Here is a 23,027-nt window from a genome sequence, read left to right on the forward strand (position 1 = left end):
GATTGATTATACTTCTTTGGATCTATTTTGTATACTTCAGCCTATTGATGCTAGCTTCTTAACACACATCAATCTCATTAGAGTTTAGAAAAGGAATGTGAGCCACGAATCCTACCATCGTCGTTCACATTGCAAATGACTACATTTTTGTATTACAGTTTTATGGACATAATGAATGGGTATATACCTTGAAGGTATCCCTTTAAAGAAAGAGTATGCATGATCGAGGACCATGATTTTGTGTTCGTGTCTAAATGGGGGCAGGAGGTAGTCATTGGTAATTTGTTTGATAGGGTACTCTGTCCAGTTGAAGGCTTTGTGATATTCAGAAACTTTGGCTTCATGATATGCTCCTTTTCCTGTTATGCTCTCTTTCTGCATGCTCACCTTCACCGTCCATTTCAACGGTCAAAGAAATGTCAGTGGGAGGCATGAGGTTCGTGCTCACATGTATTTGGGCTGATGAGTGTGTGTGTGTGTGTGTGTGTGTGTGTGTAATTGGTGCACGTACCTAGTTTCCTGCTTCGCTGCATGAGTGCTCGTCTCAAGAGATCAATATAGGAGTGAATGACACTCTGATCCTGTAAGCACCTTCACTTCAGCGGTCATGAAAAATCCATTCTGATTGAATTACTTTGGTCTGTATAGTTCATATTATGGTAAACATGATGAGTTTTAGTTTTTACAGTTAAAGGGATCGTATAGTTTTGGTTGAGACCTAATTTCAGGTTTCTAACATTTTTAGTGAGATAATGAGAAACCTCTTATGAAATTTGAAAGAGCATGTAATTCTTTGAGGAATGCAACGTTTATTTGATGGCTGAGATATCCAAAAAAGAGCGATTCTAATGAAGTGTGGGACCCACACTTTATTACGATCGCTTTGTTTTACTTTGTTTTTGGATGTTTCAGTCAGTCCAAACCCGATTTTCATCAAATAAACTTTGAATTCCTCTTAAAATGGTATCCTCTGTACTATATCATAAGTGTTTTCTTGGTATCTCGCAAAAAGTTAAAAGCCCAATTCTCATCTCCACCAATACTGTACTATCCCTTTAATTGACAAGGTCAAGGAAATGAGATTGAACTCTAGACGAAAGTTCAAGAGGACTTTTGATCAATGTGTATGTATAATAATAATGTAGTACTATAGATACTAGTAGGCCTAGGGAAGAGTGAGATAGAGATAAGATATTAGCTATTTGCGAATCGCCGAGAGGATAAAAGCTCTCTCATACACATGCACACATTACATAAAACAAGGTTAACAAGGTAGCGTATGATAAATATTATTTCGTTTTACATATGATCTGAAAGGAAAAGGAGCTCTTAATCTGAGAACATTTCGATCTATTTGCACACAGCTGCCGACGCTTATAAAAAGTATTAGTACATGTATAGGCATGACTGCATATAAATCACAAAACTCTTGCATTTCAAGCAGTTATCGATAAAACTTCATCGGTGTTTCATAAAGTCTTGGAATTTGAAGTTGATAACCCTGCGATGTATTGAATTTCAGGCAATAAAGCATCAGCAATACCAACAAAAACACTATCTTGTATGTAGAGCGATAAAAACCTAACCGAGAATGATTAAAGAGAAGAAAATAAAAGTCATCATTATCTAACGCATATTGGTTAAAAACAAAGAATCTAATCATTAACATAAAATCATTGTGACTATACTATGTTCTCAAAGTTTTGAAGGAATTGTAAGGATCGATAGAAAGTAAGTTTAGGTTCTGTGCATAAAATGTGTGCATACACAGTCGTGTTTATTATATATATGTGTATATGTGTAGATATAGATATCATGCTTGCATTTTTTTTTTACTCTCAGGTAGGGCCTACCTATATAATCCCGGACATGATAAAGGGCCATTCTTCGAAAAAGTGTGCAATTACAGCTGTACAAATGACAAAAATTCCAACATCACAGATTTAATTGGGATTTTTATGAATTCAGAAACTTGAATCCCCTAGGAATACCAACGTTCAAAAGATGATTTTTGAAAGCTCAAAATGGCAATATTTATGCAAAACTACAAGCCTAAAGATAAACAGATATCATGGAAACATTCTGGAGTCAGCCTTGATCGTATAATAGAAATAGTCGTGATTTATAAACGACCATTTTTTTAGGTATTACACTTGTAATAGAAATGCAAATGCCACGTAACATCTCTGCCAGATCAAAATACATTTTGGATCGAAAGAAGAACGGTGTATGGTAACGCACCTAGCGCATCGGAAGTTCCGTTGGCATACATAGATAATAATATGATTTCATTACACCAGTCATGCTGATAAATGCATTCTAATTTATGAAAACATAATAGTGACTGTTTTCGTAAAAACACCGCACGTCTATAACAGTGAAGAACGATCTCGCCATAGATACGTGATTAGATCTTCATATGACTTTCAGATATACCTAATAAAAAGAAAAACAAAACAAGCAAACACAAACCCATGTTTCTCCAATATAGTTCCGAAATTTTGTAATTACGCGGAAGACAGTGAAATTGAAGTTGGGAAAGATTTTTAGGCAAATATACACATGAATTGAATTTTCCATCTGTATATGTCTAGAAAAAAAATTATAAAACGATGGTAACGTATCTGACGAGGCATTTATGTTTATTGACACATCACACTATCGATTTACATCAAACCGTGATCAATCAATCAAACGTGATTCAAAAAACCTGACGCAAAGCGTCCGACATCAAATCCAATAGTCATTCTGAGAGCATTATGTAACTAAGGGAGTGCTCTTGACCTTACACGTAATTACTGAGCGCATTTTATGAAAAATAAAAATAAGACCGTTCATGTATATCATAATTTCGTTTGCTGTGAAGTTGACAACATAAGGCTGGTACCAGATTTCAGGCCTTAAAGTTCTTCTCACTGATTTTGCGGACAATGACAGACGTAAAGTTATTATGATAAAAAAAGAAAAAAAAAGAAAATGGATTTGTAACGCACCTGACGGCATTTTTTGTAAATGCCACAATTTTAAGGTAATAATAGTGCATTTCTAAGATCGATGGGGATTCAGATTTTAACTTTGTGCAAGATAAACGAAACCCACTGAAGTGAAATATGAAAGAGCATACAATTCTACGAGGAACTAAACGTTTATTTGATGAAAATTGGTTTTAAAATGGTTGAGATAGCCAAAATAAAGTAAAAGAAAGAGGACCTAATAAAAGTAGATGAGTCATCACATTTTGACGTTGTCGGCGCTGTCTGAATAGTAATGTTGGATCATTTCTTTTTTCTTTCCTCTCCCTATATTCTTTCTGAATTTCTGCTCGCGTTTCCCCCATTTTCACTTACAAGAAGCAGAGCACAAGGTCATCAGATTAAATCCGCGCGCAAAAGCATGTCGCTAATAACTTTGCTGTCCGATAATATGTTTTATTAGAAACGTATAATCGTAACGTCATGTAATGTGCCGTTACCGTTCTTACACTATATTCACAAAAAAAAATAGTTTTCATATACGCAATTTCTGTTATGTGATTAAACATTACCTTAAGTATTCAAAAGTACCTGAGCTTTGGAATTATTTACAGCATTTTCCCCTTAATGAAGCAAAGTTTAAGTAATGAATGTGATATCAGTTCATCGTAACATTAGGTTTCTCCAGCTTCGCTTCTGTATGGTTTTGTAACAAGAGATTCAATGAATAAATCATGGTTCCATTTATTTTTTTTTTCAGTATCAAAGGCTGCATTCGTTATAATTTTACAATAATCACATGAACCACCGGTAGCAACACTTCAAAAATGTCATGCTCGTTTGCTTGTTTGTTTTTATCTTGTGTTATCCTGTTGCCCGAATAGCTGCCATTACATACACTTTCCAGTGTTGTTAATTGTTCACAATCAATAACAAAAAGTTACAATTATATGAATGCGACACCAAATTCCCATTCATGATGTGCTTAGGTGCGATGACAAAAAACAAACAATTAAAAAAAACAAAAAACCCGACAATTGCCGTATAATTCGCGTGTGCAGACGCTCAGTCGAGTGACTTTACATGTATCTTCACCCTATTAGACTGGTGAAATCAAAGTATAGATTGTAATTTGCGCCTCTAAAGAAGAATAGAATGAGAACTGGTTGACGTGTCAGCTGTCATTGTACTAGTAAACCATTCACCCTAAATATGGTACGTGTATAGGCCTACACATTTAATTTCTCCTGTGGCGGTATCTCTCGTGTTACAGTTACAGTGCCCATATATTGTAGTTTACGGTCATCTCTCGTGTTGGGGCGTACAGCTATAGTATAGAGTGCTTTAAGTTTACTCCAACGGAATGTAATGAGATAGACCTCATGGACTCAGAAGTTACTAGTGATACATGCGCTCCATCTTACAAGAAAATAATGAAATGAATGTAAAAAAATAGTTATGGATCCACTTTAGTGGTAAAAATATACTACAATATAGTTTTGTGTGTATTCTGCAGACAAGATCAATATGAAGTCACAGATATCATTTCCTCCAGCTTAATTAATGCGTACGCATTTTATTTTTTTTCCATCATTTTTTTTTTTTTGGGGGGGGGGGGGGGTAAGATTGCTATGTCGCGAGTTAGTGGATGGAGCAAGTTAAAAGGTTAGATTAATTCAGTGCTATCTATATCTATATGGAACAATCTTGAAAACCTAGTTATTCACCGACTCAAGTTAAGACAGAAAACGCAGGTGTCATAATTAGGCCATTTTATTTAATTATATGGACTGTTAGTTGCCTTCAACTAGATCACTGGCAATGACTGAAAGTGATCAATTCCCACGCCACGCACTTCTATACTGGTACACTGCCAAGCACAGTAAAGGGCTTTTTACACTTGTAAATTTTTGCTTAGCCCCGGACTATCGGTGGGGCTAAGGGGGGGGCCTTAGCCCCACCGTTGGTACGGGACTATCCTTAGCCCACTTTCTGTTTACACTCGTTTTTGCCAAAGTGGGCTAGCCCCACCGATAGTACGGTACTATCTGGCCCTGCAAAATAGCAGGGGTTAGCACCGCAATTGCGGTGCCAAGCAAGTGAGTGTAAACAGAACGAAAAAATAATCCTGGGCTAAGCGACGGAGACGAAGTCCGACCCTCACTGACCAATCAGAAACGAGGCAATCAAGTGCTGCCGGTGCGTGCGTGTACGTGTACAGTACACAGCGTAATTATGAATATTCATGTGGTTTGGAAAGTCCGGGGCTAAGAAATACGAGTGTAAAAAGGTCAGTTTTCTCCTTAGCCCCGGACAAGAGATAGTACGGGACTAATTGGCGAGTGTAAAAAGCTGAAAAAATTGGTACGGGACTAACGATAGTCCTGGGTCAGAGAAAGTCCGGGGTTAAGAAACACAAGTGTAAAAAGCCCTTTTGTCTACATATATGCTGTGAGTAATCAATGTAATATTTCTACACAGACATCACACGCGTGCCAAGAATTTCAATCGACAAGGCTTTTTCCTTATTTGGGGACCATTACGCGCTGTTACCATGACAACGCATTTTCTGTTACTTTTAAAAATGTGACTAGGACAACTTTACATCGAGTTTTTCATTTGTGCCAATTTTATGAATCGAGGAGAACTGGAGCAGAACTTCGATCCGTAAGCCTCTTACCTGATTTAAGGGCCATAATATGCCGGTACCATGGCAACGCTGTTTCCGCTACGGTTGAAAAAATGTGTCTCAAAATGCTGACCAAAATTTTAATTTCTTTTCACTCGCTTGAAAATGGGAGAAGTGGTTTGATCAGCAACATTTGCAACAGACTGACCGACCACACACTGATTCCTATACATAATTAACTCAAACTTCGTTAGGCGGGGTTAATATTAGATGTAATTATTTTATGCACTGAAATTTCATCTATTGTCTAAACTACATGTTAAATTCCACTTAAATAAAAAATATGAATAGATGAGGACAGGAATTTTCCAATCCGGCAGGCTCTTACCTGTTCGGTAATGTATGAAATAGCATGCTGGAAAAGAACGGAATTGCTGTTTTTCTTTTTCGTGTTCTTTTTTTTTAAAACGAATTATGAATTTTTGTTGTTCCGTTGTTTTGTACTTTTGTTTTATCAGATCAGCAACCCTTGACGGCAGCCCTTTTCGCGCTCCCTCTTGCGAACTCATGGACTTGCAAGATTTTTCCTTCCCTTGTTTAAAGTAGAAGTTTCAAGCTTTTAACATATAAAAAAGTATCATTTGTGAGTGCTTCTATATAATGAGCTCTTTTCACAGCAATATACATCAAGCACGAAAAGGGGTTGGGTGGATAACAGATCGAAATGGTGTATACTTGTGATACTCACCGGCAGACTCAAGTCAGTAGAAGTCGGCATGTCGATCAAGCTCTGTATGAAAATAGCTGCTGAGTTTTGGAAAATTCAATGGTCCAATGGAACTTCTGAGATAAGTGAGGGTGAATCCAGGGGAAAGAAATGGAGAGAGCAGCTGCAAAATGAAGAAGAAACAGGATCCATAAATGAAAAGTATTTCCAGCCAAAGACACCTTATATATCGCTCTTGTCATACTTCTGTCCAGATTTATGAATACGTTTACCAAATAGGTGCAGTTTCTCTTGAATCTTTTAAATGTCGATTCAAAGTTTAAAGTTCTTTACCCGCCCACTCCCAATGCCATTTGGTTTTGGAGAGGGAGCAAGGTACATTTATCCCTGTGGAGCAGTTTAATTATGGCCAGTTTCGAGACGCCAGTCATCCCATTCATTCTGTCATTTACACAAACGCTCTCCACCTACAATATATTTGATTACCTGGGTACACATTCACCGAGTGTCGAGTATCGTAGGACAACCTGTATGAAGGACGCATGCGTGAGCTAGTGACTCCCGATTTCACTTTGTTCCTTTCCCCCCCCCCCTTTTTTTTTTTGTGCTTAGCGTGCCCCAGAGCCCATACAGGCAACAGGATGACATTAAACAAATCCGAAAGTGCCCGGAAAAGGGGGCGGTATTCTTATTATCTCTCCCCCCCCCTCTTTCATGTGTGTGTGTGTGTGTGTGTGTGTGTGTGTTTTGAACATAAGTTTATGAGTACTGCTGACGTGCTATATCCTATTACCGGTTTTTGAATGAGGGGGCGGGCGTGAGAGAGATGGTTAGGCATATCGTAATGGCGTAGCATACGATAAATTATTTTCCACTGATACCAGCTACTTAACGCTAACACTCTTTCAATTCATGGTTTATTCAATCATCTTCGCAGCTGAGTAGCTGAATTGCGATAATTGTGCATGTATACATAGTAAAATGACATAAAAATAACACAATTTCATCAATTAAAACAACATGTAAAACATGGATTATGCTTTTCAAATACTTTGTTTTAAATATAAAATCTAATGAAATCATAAAATTATTGCAAAATATCATCATACCTGTAATCTTAAAACTGAATAAACTCGGCAATCCTGATATAAAAACATACACGTTGTAATGATAAACCAAGTTAAAAAATACTATTTGATAATGCAACATTAAGCATCATAAAATATTCCTCATACATTGTATCCAATCACCTATCTAAAATGTTCAAAATATAATCTGCAGGGAATTACTAAAATAATTTTTGCATTGTAAACAAAACGAAAAAATAAAACCGACATGCAGAAAGACCAAAAAAACTGAAGACTTGTCGCCATTAATTTTGCTTTAAAATATCTTCACAATTTTACGGAGCAGACATTAGCTCAAGAGTGTAATAAATAACAAATTTCATTATGAGATATAAAAAGAAAACTCATCTAAAATATTTCAAAAATACACCAATTATAAAAAAATGTTATATACATGTATAACACATAAGATTCTTAATTGCAAATGGAATGAGAAATATAATTCTGCTATTGCTATACACTGTATATTCTTTTACTCATTTCAAAATTGATGAATTGATAAACTCATTATAAAAATTCAAAATATGCAGAACTATCAGTGATACCATATTAACAATTGCCACATAGTTTCCATACCAGTACTCACTAAAAAATCAATGTTGATAAAAAACTGCATATACTGTATGAACATAACTATAAAAGAATATTACAGTTAAAACATTATCACTTACTTAAAACATTAAAAGTATATACAGACTGTACACGTACACATATACATGAACTTCAAACAATAGATATCATTTCCTTATGCCAAATCTTAATCATAATACTATTCTTAATTCAAAAACTACAGTGTAATTAACCACTTTATACGCTGTTTTACACACCATCATTACACATATTCATTGAGTAGTCTTACAATATATGGGATTGCACTTTTCTTGTAACGTCCAAAATGAAAATGTGCTCGCTAATTACTTTCAATTTCAGTTTCAATTTCAGTTTCAGTTAACAGTTTGGTGTGTTTTCATCTATGAATGATAAAGAATACATTGCGGTAATACAAAATACTTGACATGCTCAAAAAAGCGGAAAAATATGAAATGTAAAAATACACTAAAAAAGATAATCATATGCAGTAGATCTCGTATCTCAACGGTCATATTTTATAGTCATGTTGACATGGTATTGAATATGCAAAAGAACAGAGAGAAACATGAGGAAACGAACGAACAAGTAGAGCTTGTAAAAAAAGTTTCCAGAGGTAAGTAAGTTCTTATATGAAGATGGAGATCGGAAGCAATTAGGTTCATAATAGTAATCAATAATAGTTTTATGTGTGAATACCATAATAATTATCCCCTTTTTTGTTATGCCTCCGCAACGAAGTGGCCGGAGGCATTATGTTTTCGGGTCGTCCGTCCGTCCGTCCGTCCGTCCGTCCGTCCGTCTGTCCGTCCGTCCGTCCGTCCGTCCGTCCGTCCGTACGTCCGTACGTCCGTCCGTCCCGTTTTGTTTTTGTCGATATCTCAAGAACCGTGTGGAGGTTTTACATCAAACTTGGTATGAGGGTATATCCTTGGGGGATAATACTTTGTGTGGATTTTAGGGTCACAGGGTCAAAGGTCAAAGGTCACAGGTTTATTTTGTGAAAAAAAAAATGAAATTTCATGTTTTTCTCCATATCTCGCAAATGGTTCAAGGTATCTTCATGGAACTTAGTATATATGCTTGTACTGATGGGCAGTGATTATCTAGGGAAGTTGGGGGTCATGGGTCAAAGGTCAGGGGTCAAAGGTCAAGGTCAACTCCTCAAAATATCACTACTTTCCTTAAAATGCAATAGGCTGAAGGTTTTTTTTTTTTAAACTTGATGTATGGCATGTATTACCCAATATATATTTTTGGGGAAGTTTCTTGCCAAAAGGTCAAAGGTTAAAAGGTAAAAGGTCAAGTGAAAGTGCTAAATTGCACTTTTTCCTCCATATCTCGAAAGTAACTCAAGGTATCATCATGAAACTTACATATTTATGCGTGTTCAACCTAACAGTGATTCTCTTTGGAACTGTGAGGTCAAAGGTCAAAGGCCAGGTTTAGATAATGCTATTTTCCCATTTGATACTGAAATTATACTTTTTCTCAATACCTTGAAAATTACTCAATGCATAAACTTATAAAAGGGTCAAAAGTCAAGTAAAAATTATCAGTTCCCCAAATACCTGCACTCTGACATTTTAATCATTCATCCAATTGAACCTAGTTCTAGGAAAGTGAACATTCAGCACATTTGTGTCAAACCTGTCATTTTAATATTTTGCCAATTGTGTGAAACTGTCATCACACATTGTCAAGACATTGTACTATAGACCTATTAGGAGAACCATGCATTATGGCGGAGGCATATCAGTAGCCGTAGCGATATATCTAGTTTCCGAATACATTCGTTTCTAAACACTTAACCGAAATTCAGGATGTTAATAAACCAAACGTAACTTTTTATACATGTATGTTAGATATGTATGTAGCTCATTAAACCAGCTAAAATCTATTAAATAGGAAATATATGAATTTCATTTTTATATGAAATGTTGATGTAAGTTCCTTTCTCTGGATTAAATTGCTAATTATTCATCGCAAATGACCAAGGCAGGGCTCCATTCAATCTCATGAACAACCGCGACAATAATCAAGACCTTACCCAACGAACATTCATTGAAAGAAAAGAGAAAAATATGTGCAATTTCTTTATTGTATAACAACACAACTACACTGTAGAAGAGATAACTAATAATTTCGCTTTGTTCTTCTTAGTATTATAAAGATCTTAATTAACCCTATTGCTGGTTGGTGTCTTATAAGGTAATAGTGAAACAGCATGCAGGTTGATAGCTTTTTACCTCCTGCAATAAATGAAACCTACGGCCGGCGAAGGTTATGTTTTCGGTTACATATTGTGTTTCTGCATGTGTGTGCGTGTGTGTGTTCTGTATGCAAGATATATGAATATACGAATTTTCACAAAATTTGAGTGGTGAACAAGGTAAGAGAGCAACGATCAAATCTGGGGGTCATGAGGCCAACGGTCAAGGGTCATGGGGTCATGTAAAGAACATAAAATAAGTTTAATCCCCCAATAACTGAAGAATCAATGATCGGATTTTCACTAAACTTGCAGGTTGTGCTCATTATGAAGTGAGAAAAAAAAACACACATTAGATTTGGGGTAATGAGGTCAAATGTCGAAGGGAACATAAAGGACATAAAATAAGCTTAGTCTCCCAAAATCTCAAGAATGATAAGCTTTTTCACCAGATGTATTGTGTAGATACGGCTCTATGTTTGTATAGAAGATATTGCCTATACGAAATGGCGATATCTTGATTATTCATGGCACCTTGGCGGAGATATACTCTTTCGGAGTGCTCCTCTATAGTTGTGTATGAACTTATGTATCCGTAATATAAATCATGTTTTGAGAGATTTTCGTAGCTTGCATAATATGGGGGCGGATGGAGGAGGAGGTAGATATAAACTACTTCACAATGACAACAAATCATTCATAATGCATGAGATTGTTATTTTAGTCTCTTCCTGTCTTGTACTGATTTAGAAAGCACATGAGTTTTATCAACAAGAAATATTTTCGACAGCCGTAAACCATAAAAGTTATTGTATTTGAATAATTCAAACTTACTATGTTTCCTATAAAGATACGGAGTGTATAGGATAACTTACCCTAAGACGGGTAAAGTTAAATTCAAGTGAATTTTATTTGAATCATCAGGATATTACAAAAGTTGTTGCGATTATTTTCCGTCCGTATGATATGATTTTTTTTCGATTATGCATCGATTCGATTTAGTTACTTTACTTTATTTTCATTAAAAACAAGCGATAATACAAGTATACAAGTAAGTAGGTATAGAAGTACAAGTTATAGTATAAAATGTATATGTATGTAAGAATAACAATACATACTTTGCAACAGTGGTGTTATAGGTATACATATTATATGTAATATATATATATATATATATATATATATATGTGAGATATGAGAAAGGGAGGAGAAATCGGTGCGTAGCTTTGACACCGTTATTCCTCTTACTGTTCCTCCTTTTTGGAAAACTACTATATATATATATATATATATATATATATAGTAGTTATTATGTTATATGTCTTAAAAGTGAAGAGTTAAAAAATACGGTTGATGCTGTTGTAGCTGCCTCTGCCACTTTCAATTATACTTCCATGTGTTAACTTTTATATGACTAAGATACAGTACAAAGATTCTCCAATTGCAAATGAGTTTTTATGCATCCGCCACGAAGTGTCGCTGGAGGCATTTGTTTTTAGGTTGTCCGTCCATCCGCCTGTCCGTAATCAGTTTTGCGGACTGAGTTAGCATATCAAAACTTGGTATATGAATGTGTGAGTGGACGACGTTGTACTACCAACTTTTTGATGCACATGCCCAAGGTCAAAGGTCAAGGTGAAATTCTTACAATTTCACTATTTCCTTCGTAGGTGATGCAATGCCTGAAGTTCTGTTCTTCAAACTTAGTGTAAACATATTCCCAGATAAAGATTCTCTAGGGAAAGTTTTGGGCCATGTGCAGAGCTGCCAACTAGTACTGATTTTCAGTAATTTCTACTGAAATTGGAGAAGAATACTGAAGGTTACAAGCAAATTACTGATTTTAGATATCATTGTCCCTGATATATTCTATGACACTGTTAAGGATTACTGATTTTCACTAAAAAAAGGTTGCAAATTACTGATTTTCAGCCATTAAAGTACTGAAAGGCATTTACAAAAGTTGGCAACTCTGCATGTGGTAAAGGTCAAAGGTCAAGTGAAAATGATAAAATTTCCCTTTTTTTACCCTCCATGCCTCGGAAATGGCTTCATGTATTTTCTTGAAAAGTAAAAAATGCATGCATGTACTGCCTGGCAATGAGTCTCTTCTGAATTTTGGGTCTTGTGGTCAGAAGTCAGGTTAAAATGCTAAAATTCTATTTAATGCTGCAATTGTGCTTTTTCTCCGTACTGTGAAAATTACTCAATGCATAAACTTAATAAAAGTTGGTGTATACGTGCTTGCACAATGATTCTGTCGGGAGAATTTTGGCCAAGAGGTCAAAGGTCATGTGAAAATGTTCAAATATCACAATTTCCCCCATATTTAAAAAAAAAATGGATGTTACTACTTAGTGATTATTTGAAAAATTGTGGGCCATGGGGCCAAAGGGCAAGGGTCAAAGGTCAGTGTAAGTGCTGAAATTCCAGAGTATTTCCTCTCTTTTTTTTTTGGCCAATTACATGACACTGTCGTCTTTCATTATCAAGACGTACGCCTACTCTATAAGACCTATTGGGAGAAACGTGCATTATGGCGGAGGCATACCAGTCACAATCAACATCAGCGACATTTCTAGTTTCAAAGCAAAATGTTCACTGAAAATGTTCTCTATACCAGTGTGTGCGTGTATGTGTGTGTTTACATACATCCTTTTAAAGAATGTGTCGACTCATAAGAAGAACTGACTGAGCAATAGTGAAAAAAAAAGAAAAAAAAATGTACGCCAGGTGGTCTGTCGGAGCGATCGACCTTCACTGTATTTTGAGTGACTGCACTCTTTGCCCTCTACATCAGTGTCATTGTCACTCGTAATGTCTTGAAAATACAGCTCAACCCAGATGATATGTATTTATACACGTATACTATATTATATAATCATATATATATATATATATATGCACACATATTCAAAGTGAAGAGTTGAAGTTGCGGTTGAAATTATTGTAGTTGACTTTGCCACGTTCACTTATACTTACCGATATCTCAAGTGCTCGCTTTTGAGGCAAATATACAGTACAATATTATGTACTAAGTTTCTCCTATCGCAAATGAGTTTTTCCAAATTTAAATATTCATCGAAATGTTCTATGTAGCTGTGTGTGTAAGTGGATACATGTTTTATACACGAGATCATTTAAAAAAGTATGCCACCTCATCATAGAAGGAATGATTATACATACATTGTAGCACACACAAAAAAAGTAGAAGAAGAAGCCACGGGGTCTGTCGAAGCGATCGACCTTCAGTATAATTTGAGTGACTGCGCTCTTTCCACTCAACGTCATTGTCGACTCACTGTCACTCCCTCCTGAAAATACAGTTTAACCCAAACAGTGTGCACTTATGTATATGTATACACGGATACATGTTTCCACATATCCAAAATAAAGAGTTGAAAATTGTGGTTGAAATTGTTGCACAAGTAGTTGCCTCTGCCTCTTTCACTTTTAGTTATCTAAATGTGTTTATATACTTTTATGACAAATATACAGTATTAAGTTTCTCCAATCGTAAATTAATTTTCTAAATTGAAATGTTCGTTTAAATGTTCTATATAACTGCTTACGTGTGTGTGAGTGTGTGTGTGTGTGATTTTTTTTTACACACGTGATTACTTGTGTCACCTACTCACAAGGAATGACTAAGTATACATAGTAAAACAAGAAAAAAAAATTATACCAGGGGTCTGTCGAAGCGATCGACCTTCAGTAAAATTTGAGTAACTGCACTCTTTTCCCTCTACATCATTGTCACTATCACTCGCTCTTTATATCTTGAAAATATAGTTCAACACATGACACAAATTAAGGACTGTGATTTTGGGCATCTCCGATCATATATTATGTAAGATGATCTCTATCATTCTGAAATGTGAGCCGTATTTGGAAAAAAAAAAGTCAACGGGTTGGCTAAATATTGACATTTTTAAAGAATCACGATATCTTTAACCGTATCTGCGTGTATACTATTCTAGTTTCTGTATGTATAATGTCATTAGTATATCTAAAAACAACGATGTAATATAATCGTGATAAGTGAATTCTTGTACTTTCTAATCAATGGTGAAGCTACAGTTACTTCACAAAACACACAAGATCTTGCATGAGTGGTTACGTTGTAGTTAGATTTTTTTTAGTGTTATGTCAAAACAATGAAAAGTCCTGGTTTATAAAAGTACGCGTGCAAGCTACATAGCTTAAGTGTTAGCAGTGATCTGACCTTACTAAAAATAGATGAAGAGTATTGAAGGCTATCGTTTGCTAATTTGGCCACTATATCTATCCGGTAAAAGTGTAATACCTCTAATTTACGAATTTTCCCCACCCTCATTGCGGCTGTGACACATACTTGAAACCCTCAACCACTGTTCACGGCAAGTGAGGCAAAATCAATCACCGATCTCTCTGTGGGTGTTACAGTGACAGTTAAAGCGCTCTTTATGCATTTACAATGGATGACTTGATACGACATTCTTGAACAAACGACAAGGGTCAATCCGCTCTCCATGAATTATTAATAGAGTTAATCGATTGGCGTTAGATGTAACTCTGAGTTAATGGCCATTTTGAGGTTTCTATGAATCGTTACCTTGAAATTTAAGAGTGTCAACCGTTGTCGCTTCTGGGTGTTATGTGGCTTTGTTGCCTGATTTATCAAACAGAACTCAAGTCACAGAAAATGTTAAACTTCTCCCAGAATATTGGCGGTGTTTTCACGTATCATTGTAATTGTAGTTTAAACCAACCATGTTATATCACTATCAAAAGCATCAATGGAGTAACTGTCTATTTTTTTTTAGAGAAAAAGAAACTGCACTGTATGAGTCACCAAATAAAAATCACAAATTTACCATTTAAATGTGTTTGTTTTCGAAAATTCTTCGACCGAATAAAATAGAGCAAGAAGGAGCTCAAAGTAATGAGATATGTTTCTCTACATTATGAAGTATTGACAGTGAATAGTTAGTTTATGATAAAAATATACAGCTTAAAACGCCAGAAGTGTCACTAAGGAATATATGGTGAGTTTAATTTCCTATGAAAGAAAAAGGAAAAAAAATAAAATATGGTGGTTACATTCCAGGCTCTCATCGTTAACATTATAACTCGGTATATAGTACTCGAGACATGATTTTGGAGGGCACTTAAATTGCTAGCTTTCGCGAAAGCAGTTATAACATTGGTTTACTAAGCTATAGCCTAATTATTTAGTACCATTCTTGCCAGCATTAAGGACACACGTCCACACTTGGGTCGAACATCCGGGGATGAACGAGCCAGACAAGAATCGAACAGGCGCAGAAATCTTTTGGAAATCCACAGATCTCTCCACTTTTAACACCTCATTGCGGAATTGACCCTTATGATATTGATCGAAGAAAGTCGATGATATTCACTGACATCACCTTTCTAATTTGGTATATCTATTGATGATTTTTGTTTTAAATTTAAAATCATCTTTATAAAAGCAGGATAGTCCCATTCAAGCCGCAAGGCCACTTTGCAAGGGAGCCTATGTGATAAGTATCTGCTGTAACAAATCACATTCCAGTATCTATATTACAAATGATATTCATTACCAACGTGTATAAACACGCAATTATACATTTCATAAAAGCTGAAATTTTAAGTAGACAGATAAAGGGAGAGAAAGACACGAAAAATACATGTATGCAACTTGCAAAGTAAGAAGAAATCAACTAACCACTTGGGTGTAGCGGAAATTACTTTTAAAAAGGGCAGTGAGGCGGAGGATTTGATGGGTACGGGTAGTAAGTAACTTCGTTGCTGCGTATGAAAAACACTGCTTTTTGTACTCGGCCTTGGGTATAGCTAGGTACAGTTGGTGCATATGGACTGATCTTGTAGGATGTGGATTAGCTCGCTGGGGTATAAAGCTCGTCTTAAGTAACCAGAAGCAAGACCATTTGAAATTTTATACAAAAGTACATGGTAATTATTCCAACGTAATTTGAAGAATATTCTGGTCCCGAGTATCACTATATGTGATACTATAAACGACAATATTTGTTTTGACACCTGTGTAACCTCATTGAATTTTTCTTTGATATGGAACCCCACACAGTTGAACAATTATATAAACAATATAAGGAAGTATCAATGCGAAATATAAATGAGGAAGAACTGGTTTTGTCAGGTTTAATCATCCGCATGCACAAGAGAGCTCATAATCTTTTAAACGATGTAATCGACCTGAGAAGACCAATTTAAGTTTTGATTTACAATAACGCCTAAATACTTAAACTTCGTTTCTTTTGGTAGTAGTCTTTATTATTGTTTATTCTGATCTGTAATTTAAGGGGAATTTTCCCCTCTATATTGTTCCATCAGAAATTAACATGACTTTAGTTCTATCTAAGATACAACTAATCCATTTTCATTTTACCATCATGTAACTTTGTATATCATTCCGTAACTATGTTTAAACAGTCTTTATACTCAATATCCCGAGGAAAAACGGTTGCGTCATGTGCGTACGAAGAAATATTCGTACTATAATGAAATGGTAAATTATCAATATCATTATAACGTACTTGCAAATTAAATAAATGTTATCAAATTAATATTGTTTGTTCGCGCTTGGAACGAAGTCAGAAAGTGGTCAAGGAGCATAGGTGCAGTTCCAATTAATCCTAACTTCCCCAGGGCCCTGTTCAGAAAATCGTAATTTTAAAGTCTCTGAATACTCGGTTCTTATTGGCTTATACCTGACTTATATACGTTTGATTTCCTGACTTATGTTTAATTGGATCTTTTTATGCAACGGGGTCCTAGGTCATGATAAAAACATAAGTACTTGACCAACTGTTGACGTCACCTGATCGGAATGTGGTCGAAGGCCTACGATGATTGTGACACAGCAAGTTACAAGCATTGATTACTAACGATATATATATATATATATAAAGCCACTGAGGTCAAAACTCGGGTTTCGGTGTCTAGATATCAAGCACACAAGCACACAAATTTGATCTAATGTCGTAGTTGCATTCCTAATAAGGCATGCTGTCATCACCCCATTGTGGTAATGGCCAGCATTGTTATATATACCGCACAAGATTAATGTTGCGACGTCATACTATCTCACCTACCTGTGAAAAATCATAGCTTCCACTTTCAAGACATTAACATCATTGGATTTCATCTCGGGCGGTTTATCTAGGTGGGAAAAGCTCACAACGAAGTACTCACAGGGTTCCGCAAAGATTATTGTCGTGTCTCGTGTAGTGATGACTATACTATACAACTAAAAAGCACTATACCGGTATATGCACCGTCGTGAGTGAGCTATTCCGAGGCGCGCATGGATATAAGAAGCATGATATCCTCCAGTAGATTTAAAAAAAAAAGTATATAATGCAGATAAATGCACATTTCAATCTATTAAAGCTAATCAATAAACATTGAAGCAACAATGACTTCAGAGCTGCCTCAAAAATATACGAGGGGCGTGAATTTCACAGGGTAGGAAGGGCCAATGCGCTCCCTTCAACAGAAGATAATTCTTTGAGATTTTGACATTCTTTTTCGACACTGAAGATGGGAGATCTCTTCTCAGTACATGATTATCATGAATCGAAATTGACTGGATGCTGTGTGGGAGGCACATGGACAATTGACGGCTTTTTCCGAAGTCAGAAGCATAATCTTTAATCTATGATAGGTCTTTTATATACTGGCGACCAGTGCATCTCTTCAAGAATGAAATTCATGTGAGACAATGATTTTGAAGTCTGAAGTAGCTCTGGAGTAGTATTCTAACCTCTTTGGTACATTGCAAGCAGAGTGGATGTGACATTAGATAAACCAAGGAATTTTGAGTGAAATATATGCCAAACTCCTCCCCTACCCTATCACAGCTGAATAAAGGAAAGGATCATTTCAATGATCACCTCCCATAGCTGTATGACTCAAGACAGGGTTACGTATCTCCAGGAGCCATCAAATAAACAAGTCAGAGAGCATATTTGACGTGCTAGACATTTACACAAATCCTGCATCATATCCGCTTTTCTATAGGTATGGCCAGACAAACAGCATCCGAAGCACGTTTGACCGTTGTGTGGATTTTCTGTGATGTGCAGCAAGAAGCAGCTAATAAAGATGAAAGTTTCAGCGCACGCAGAGTTAAATTATTTCACGACGTTATAGATTAAATTCTGATCTAATTAGATTTCCGCAACGTCTCGCCATGGCAGACTGCTGTAAAAGTAGAAATTTTCGCGCATTTGACGCGACGATAATGTATAGTCAATGAAAACAGAAATTTCGAATTTTAGGCAAAAATATGAAAAATAAATATTGGCTGCCCAGGAAGGACTATAGTCGTGCGATGGGAAGGTTTATACAGAGCTATTATTTTACGTTATTTAGACAAAATCGTAAGAACGTGTATTATAGTAAAGCAAACCAATATAGTGAACGGAGTTCGATGACTTTAACATATACGTCAGTATGGAACACGCGTTGAAATTCTGCCTATATAAAATTAACAAACAAACCTGATGTTTACCAAAAATCTCGACACGTTCTGGGGGGCATTTCATGAAGGAACTTGTCGGATAAAATATCTGACAAGTCAATTATATCCGACAAGTTTTGAGAAATTCTTAAGTCTGATTGGCTGATTTCTCTGAACTTGTCAGATATAATTGACTTGTCGGACATTTTATCCGACAAGTTCCTTCATGAAACGCCCCCCTGGTTGTTTTATTCAACACCGAAATCACTAACTTATAAATCGAAAATACTGACTTGGTTCAAGATAGAGTTATACAGTGAATTGGAAAGATTTACAGAGAAATATAGGTAAAGCAGTGCATGGACAGTGGCAAGTTGTCCTACAACCACTTTTCAATGGAGAAGGAAAATGTTTCACATAAGAAAATCACCCCTCAAATTCGTTTACTTACAATAATCATATTCTGACGACATTCGATCTTTCGAGCAAAATGATGTTTAAACACCTCACAATACCATTATTAGTATACATTACGCAAAAAGCAGTGACGCTTGGAGGCATTGATAGGGGATGATTATCATCTCTGCTAGAGTGGTTGTAACCGATAATAATGTGTCCGTTAGTATTTGCCGCTTTGAACGCTGCTTGCTCCGATTTGTATCAAAGTTTAACCAATCATTATGTCAAATTAGTATCACCCAACCCTTTGTATAAAAAACAATGATAACAAAAACAACAACAAAGTCAACCAGAACTTTGGACTCAGTTTTCCCAACAACCCTTGATGCTTGGTGGATGACTTTCAAGTATAGCATTGAAACGAGTATGGAAAACGTTAAACAAGAAGAAAACAAGAAGATCTCTGTGTCTGTATATACCTATTGTACGTATAGGCCTACCCATGTTGTAAACACCCAATACATCCAATCCATTACGAATTAACGAGTAATTGCAATATTGATGCAAGTTGTCATGATTCGATCAAAATATTGTGCAGAGGGTGCATGATATCCAAGCATTTCATGTGTTTAAGTCTTTCGTTTTTCCCATGTATGTCTCTGCGGTTTTCCTTTTTGCCATTATGGTAGTACACTATATTAATTGTGGGGTTTTTTTAAATTCATTTCATACCTTTTCCCTTTAGGGGGTTACCATCAAAGTATTACTAAAACAATTCAAGCCCTCGTATCAAATACTTATCCTTCGCAAGGAACAGGTAGTTCCTGACGAGAAAAACAAATAAACAGTAAACAGTAAATCCATGCGTAATCCATAGAGGCGAGATATCTCCCAAAGAGTCCTGAAGACCCGTTATAAGAACTTGACAAAATATAAAAATGAGTGTGGCAACTCGTGAGAAAATGTTATCAGCGATTGCCGTGGACCATCTGCTGCCACAATATTGGAAGAGGTATAGATGTTAGCGGTTAAACGCCAAGTGGATGCTATTAATATGTGCAGTTACGGAAGTTCGATGACTGACCTTACCACAAATTTACCACAACGATGTGTCATGAGGTGTAAGTGAGTTTTGTTAAGATCGTGATGCGAGCGCAATGGGAAGTTCGAAAAATGATGATGATAAAATGCCCCGCGCACCTGAGCAAAAGAGACTCAAACAGATATACTTTAAAACAAGACAAGGGTTTGTGTTTCCAACGTTAGAGTTAGGAGCTTTATTGTAGGAAATATGTGCGAAGTGCTCATTTGGGTACCGAAGAAAAAAAAAACAACAACAGCAGCATTCGAGCATCTGATAGACACAGAAGCAAGGACAAGGTCTTCTACTCTTTTGAGTTTAATAGTAGACTTTGCATCCACAGAGATGCTCCATGATAAAGACATTTTGGTCCCATTTCTATCGTTCCTTCTTGTTTTCGGACTATTACAAAACAAAACAAAAATAAAATATTACGGACGTACACAAAATATGAATGTTAAGCGAGACTGATTGGTAAACGACTCTTTTTTTTTCTTAATATAAAGGATAATAATGCAAAACGTAGAAACATAGGCCCTGTATACTGGTACATTGTTTAACTTGATCAGCATTAAGTGACCTCTTAATTAACTGATAGTTAAACTCACACCACAGGTACATAACCTACAAAGGCTGGTCAAGTTCGAATATTGGCAAAGTCCAACAAGGTCAAAGGTCAAATGATTAATAACATTTGCGTGTAAGTTATACTCACCGTAACTCACAGTATTGTATAGTGTACTTTCAGTGATTTTTCACAGCTCTGACCTGTAACCACCAAGTTCAAAGCACCGATATACATCACCTAAGTTATCGTGTCAAGGTCAAAGGTCATGTCATAGTACTGAAATTATACTATTCAATGCAGAAATTACTATTTTTCTCCATACCTTGGAGATAATTCATGCAATGCATATTAATCAAACCAGCTATATACATGCATTACTGCACGATTCTGTAGGGAATGATTTTGGCCATAAGGTAAAATGTTAATTGAAAATGTAAAAATGTATTGCCTTGAAAATTGGTGTTATTAGTTATCATTGAAAGAATATTGTGGGACATGGGGTCAAAGGGCAAGGGTTAACGGTCGAATGAAAATGCTGAAATTCCCAAATACTTGCTCTCTTAAACAATTTAATCATCAATTCAAATGAAAGCAAGTTCAAGAAAAGCAAATACTCCGAACATTAGTGACAAAGTTACATGCCATTCATTTTTTTTTCTGCCAATTTATGTGAAACTGTCGTCCCACACTGTCCAGACGTACTAGTACTCTAGACCCACTGATACCATGCGATATGATGGCGCAGGCATACCGCTATTCTAGTTTTGGTTTTTTTTTTTCATTGTACTGACTCAGATGATTGACTTCATCATTTTAATGAACAGGAAATTTCAACCAAGAATCATGACTGCACGTATAAGGAGAACGGATGTTGACTTTTGCCTCCTGTACAGAGCACCTTGACTCACAAATTTAAAGGGATCGTAAAACGATGATAGGAAAATGATTTCATCCCCTTCAAAATAGAGGTCACGATTGTTCGATTCCACTTGTTGCAACAAATTTATTACTGTTTCCTAGTTTCTTATATTTGTATTAGGTCAACCGGAGACTAGCTTTTTTTTTTCTACAGGCACTGAAACCAACACGTACCTTATTGCAATTGAAATGTGATCATCGTTTCATGAAATACAGTATTGGATTGCATAACTCTCCTTTTGTTTGTGTTCAATCTTAATGACGCTCTCATCGTTTTGAGTAATTTACCACCATATATACTATTTTTACCTGGAAGGTTTCTTACATGATTTCAAGAAAGTGTCAAAGTGAATTATTCTTAATTATTATCATTGCCATTATTATCAGAATGAGAATGTATGGTCCTATTTGTACCAGGATACAACAATCAGGATTTTACTGCTCACCCGGAGGGTCCTGCCATTAACTTTACCCTAGCTGCACAGTATTACTCGAGTGAACTCAGCTGAAATGAGTATAGGAATGTTTAAAAACAAAGCAGAGTTTAAAATAGGAAAGTTCCAAACAAGTAACAAGAATGTTACGGGATTCATACCACAGTCTGTAAAATGAAACAGCGATGGTTCGCCTTGCAGATCTCCTATCACCTTGAAGACTCTCGCAATTGCTGTTCCTTTAAATTGGCAATAATATAGTAATCCCACCCACAAAAGTCGTCAGTTCCCTATGACAACCCAGAGAATGGTTCATTCGAAGTCATTTTAAAGCAATTCTAGGGAAAATTTGAGTACAAGCCATCATCACCAAACCCAACATAATTATGTGTGTGTAATCTTTCATTGTCTCAAGTACTAGGGTTTACCCTAACCCTAACCCAAGTACTGGTATCTCTATTTCGTGCACGTGTGTGATTTCTTTTTTCTTTTCTTTTTTTGGTTTAATCTTACGAAACGTTCTCTGCTGTCGTTTTTTAATGTCTTTTCAATAAAAGTAAATTAAACACGCTATGGATTTTTTTTTAAATTCTTTGAACAGTGTTTTCCTTCTTTTTTTTTCAACCGCGTGATACCTCTTGCAAGGAAGCTGAATCACCAGACAGGCTTTGAGGTATTTATGGCCACCTGCTAATAAAAATAACTACACCGAAAAAAATCCTAAACGCAGAGCACTATATAGGCACCCCAATGACCTAGGTGCCCTTGCCCTGGACATTGCTAATTACAAAAAGTGTCAAAAGATATACAATAGCTACAGTTATTGTATGCCTTGGGTCCTTCCTGCCATCAAACTTGATACAAGTCTTGTGATAATAACTTGC

At 36.1% G+C, this 23,027-nt stretch overlaps 1 protein-coding gene across 4 annotated transcripts in view; it reads right to left on the reverse strand.

The window, feature by feature from the left end:
* The window catches only part of LOC139740805 (histamine N-methyltransferase A-like), a 58,137-nt gene that overhangs the window by 32,447 nt on the left and 2,663 nt on the right, over positions 1 to 23,027 (reverse strand). For 2 of the 4 annotated variants that reach the window (XM_071651377.1, XM_071651378.1), the window contains one exon: positions 6,350 to 6,491. In XM_071651377.1, coding sequence (XP_071507478.1) covers positions 6,350 to 6,379 — 30 coding nt within the window. In that variant the 5' untranslated portion in view covers positions 6,380 to 6,491. Of the gene's footprint in view, positions 1 to 6,349; positions 6,612 to 23,027 lie in introns of those variants that run through there. The other 2 variants (XM_071651379.1, XM_071651376.1) reach the window with 2 other exon arrangements.

Source organism: Diadema antillarum, unplaced genomic scaffold (genome assembly GCF_040938485.1).
Source record: "Diadema antillarum isolate AM-2024a unplaced genomic scaffold, OU_Dant_1.0 seq00000885_RagTag, whole genome shotgun sequence".
NCBI lineage: Eukaryota > Metazoa > Echinodermata > Echinoidea > Diadematoida > Diadematidae > Diadema > Diadema antillarum.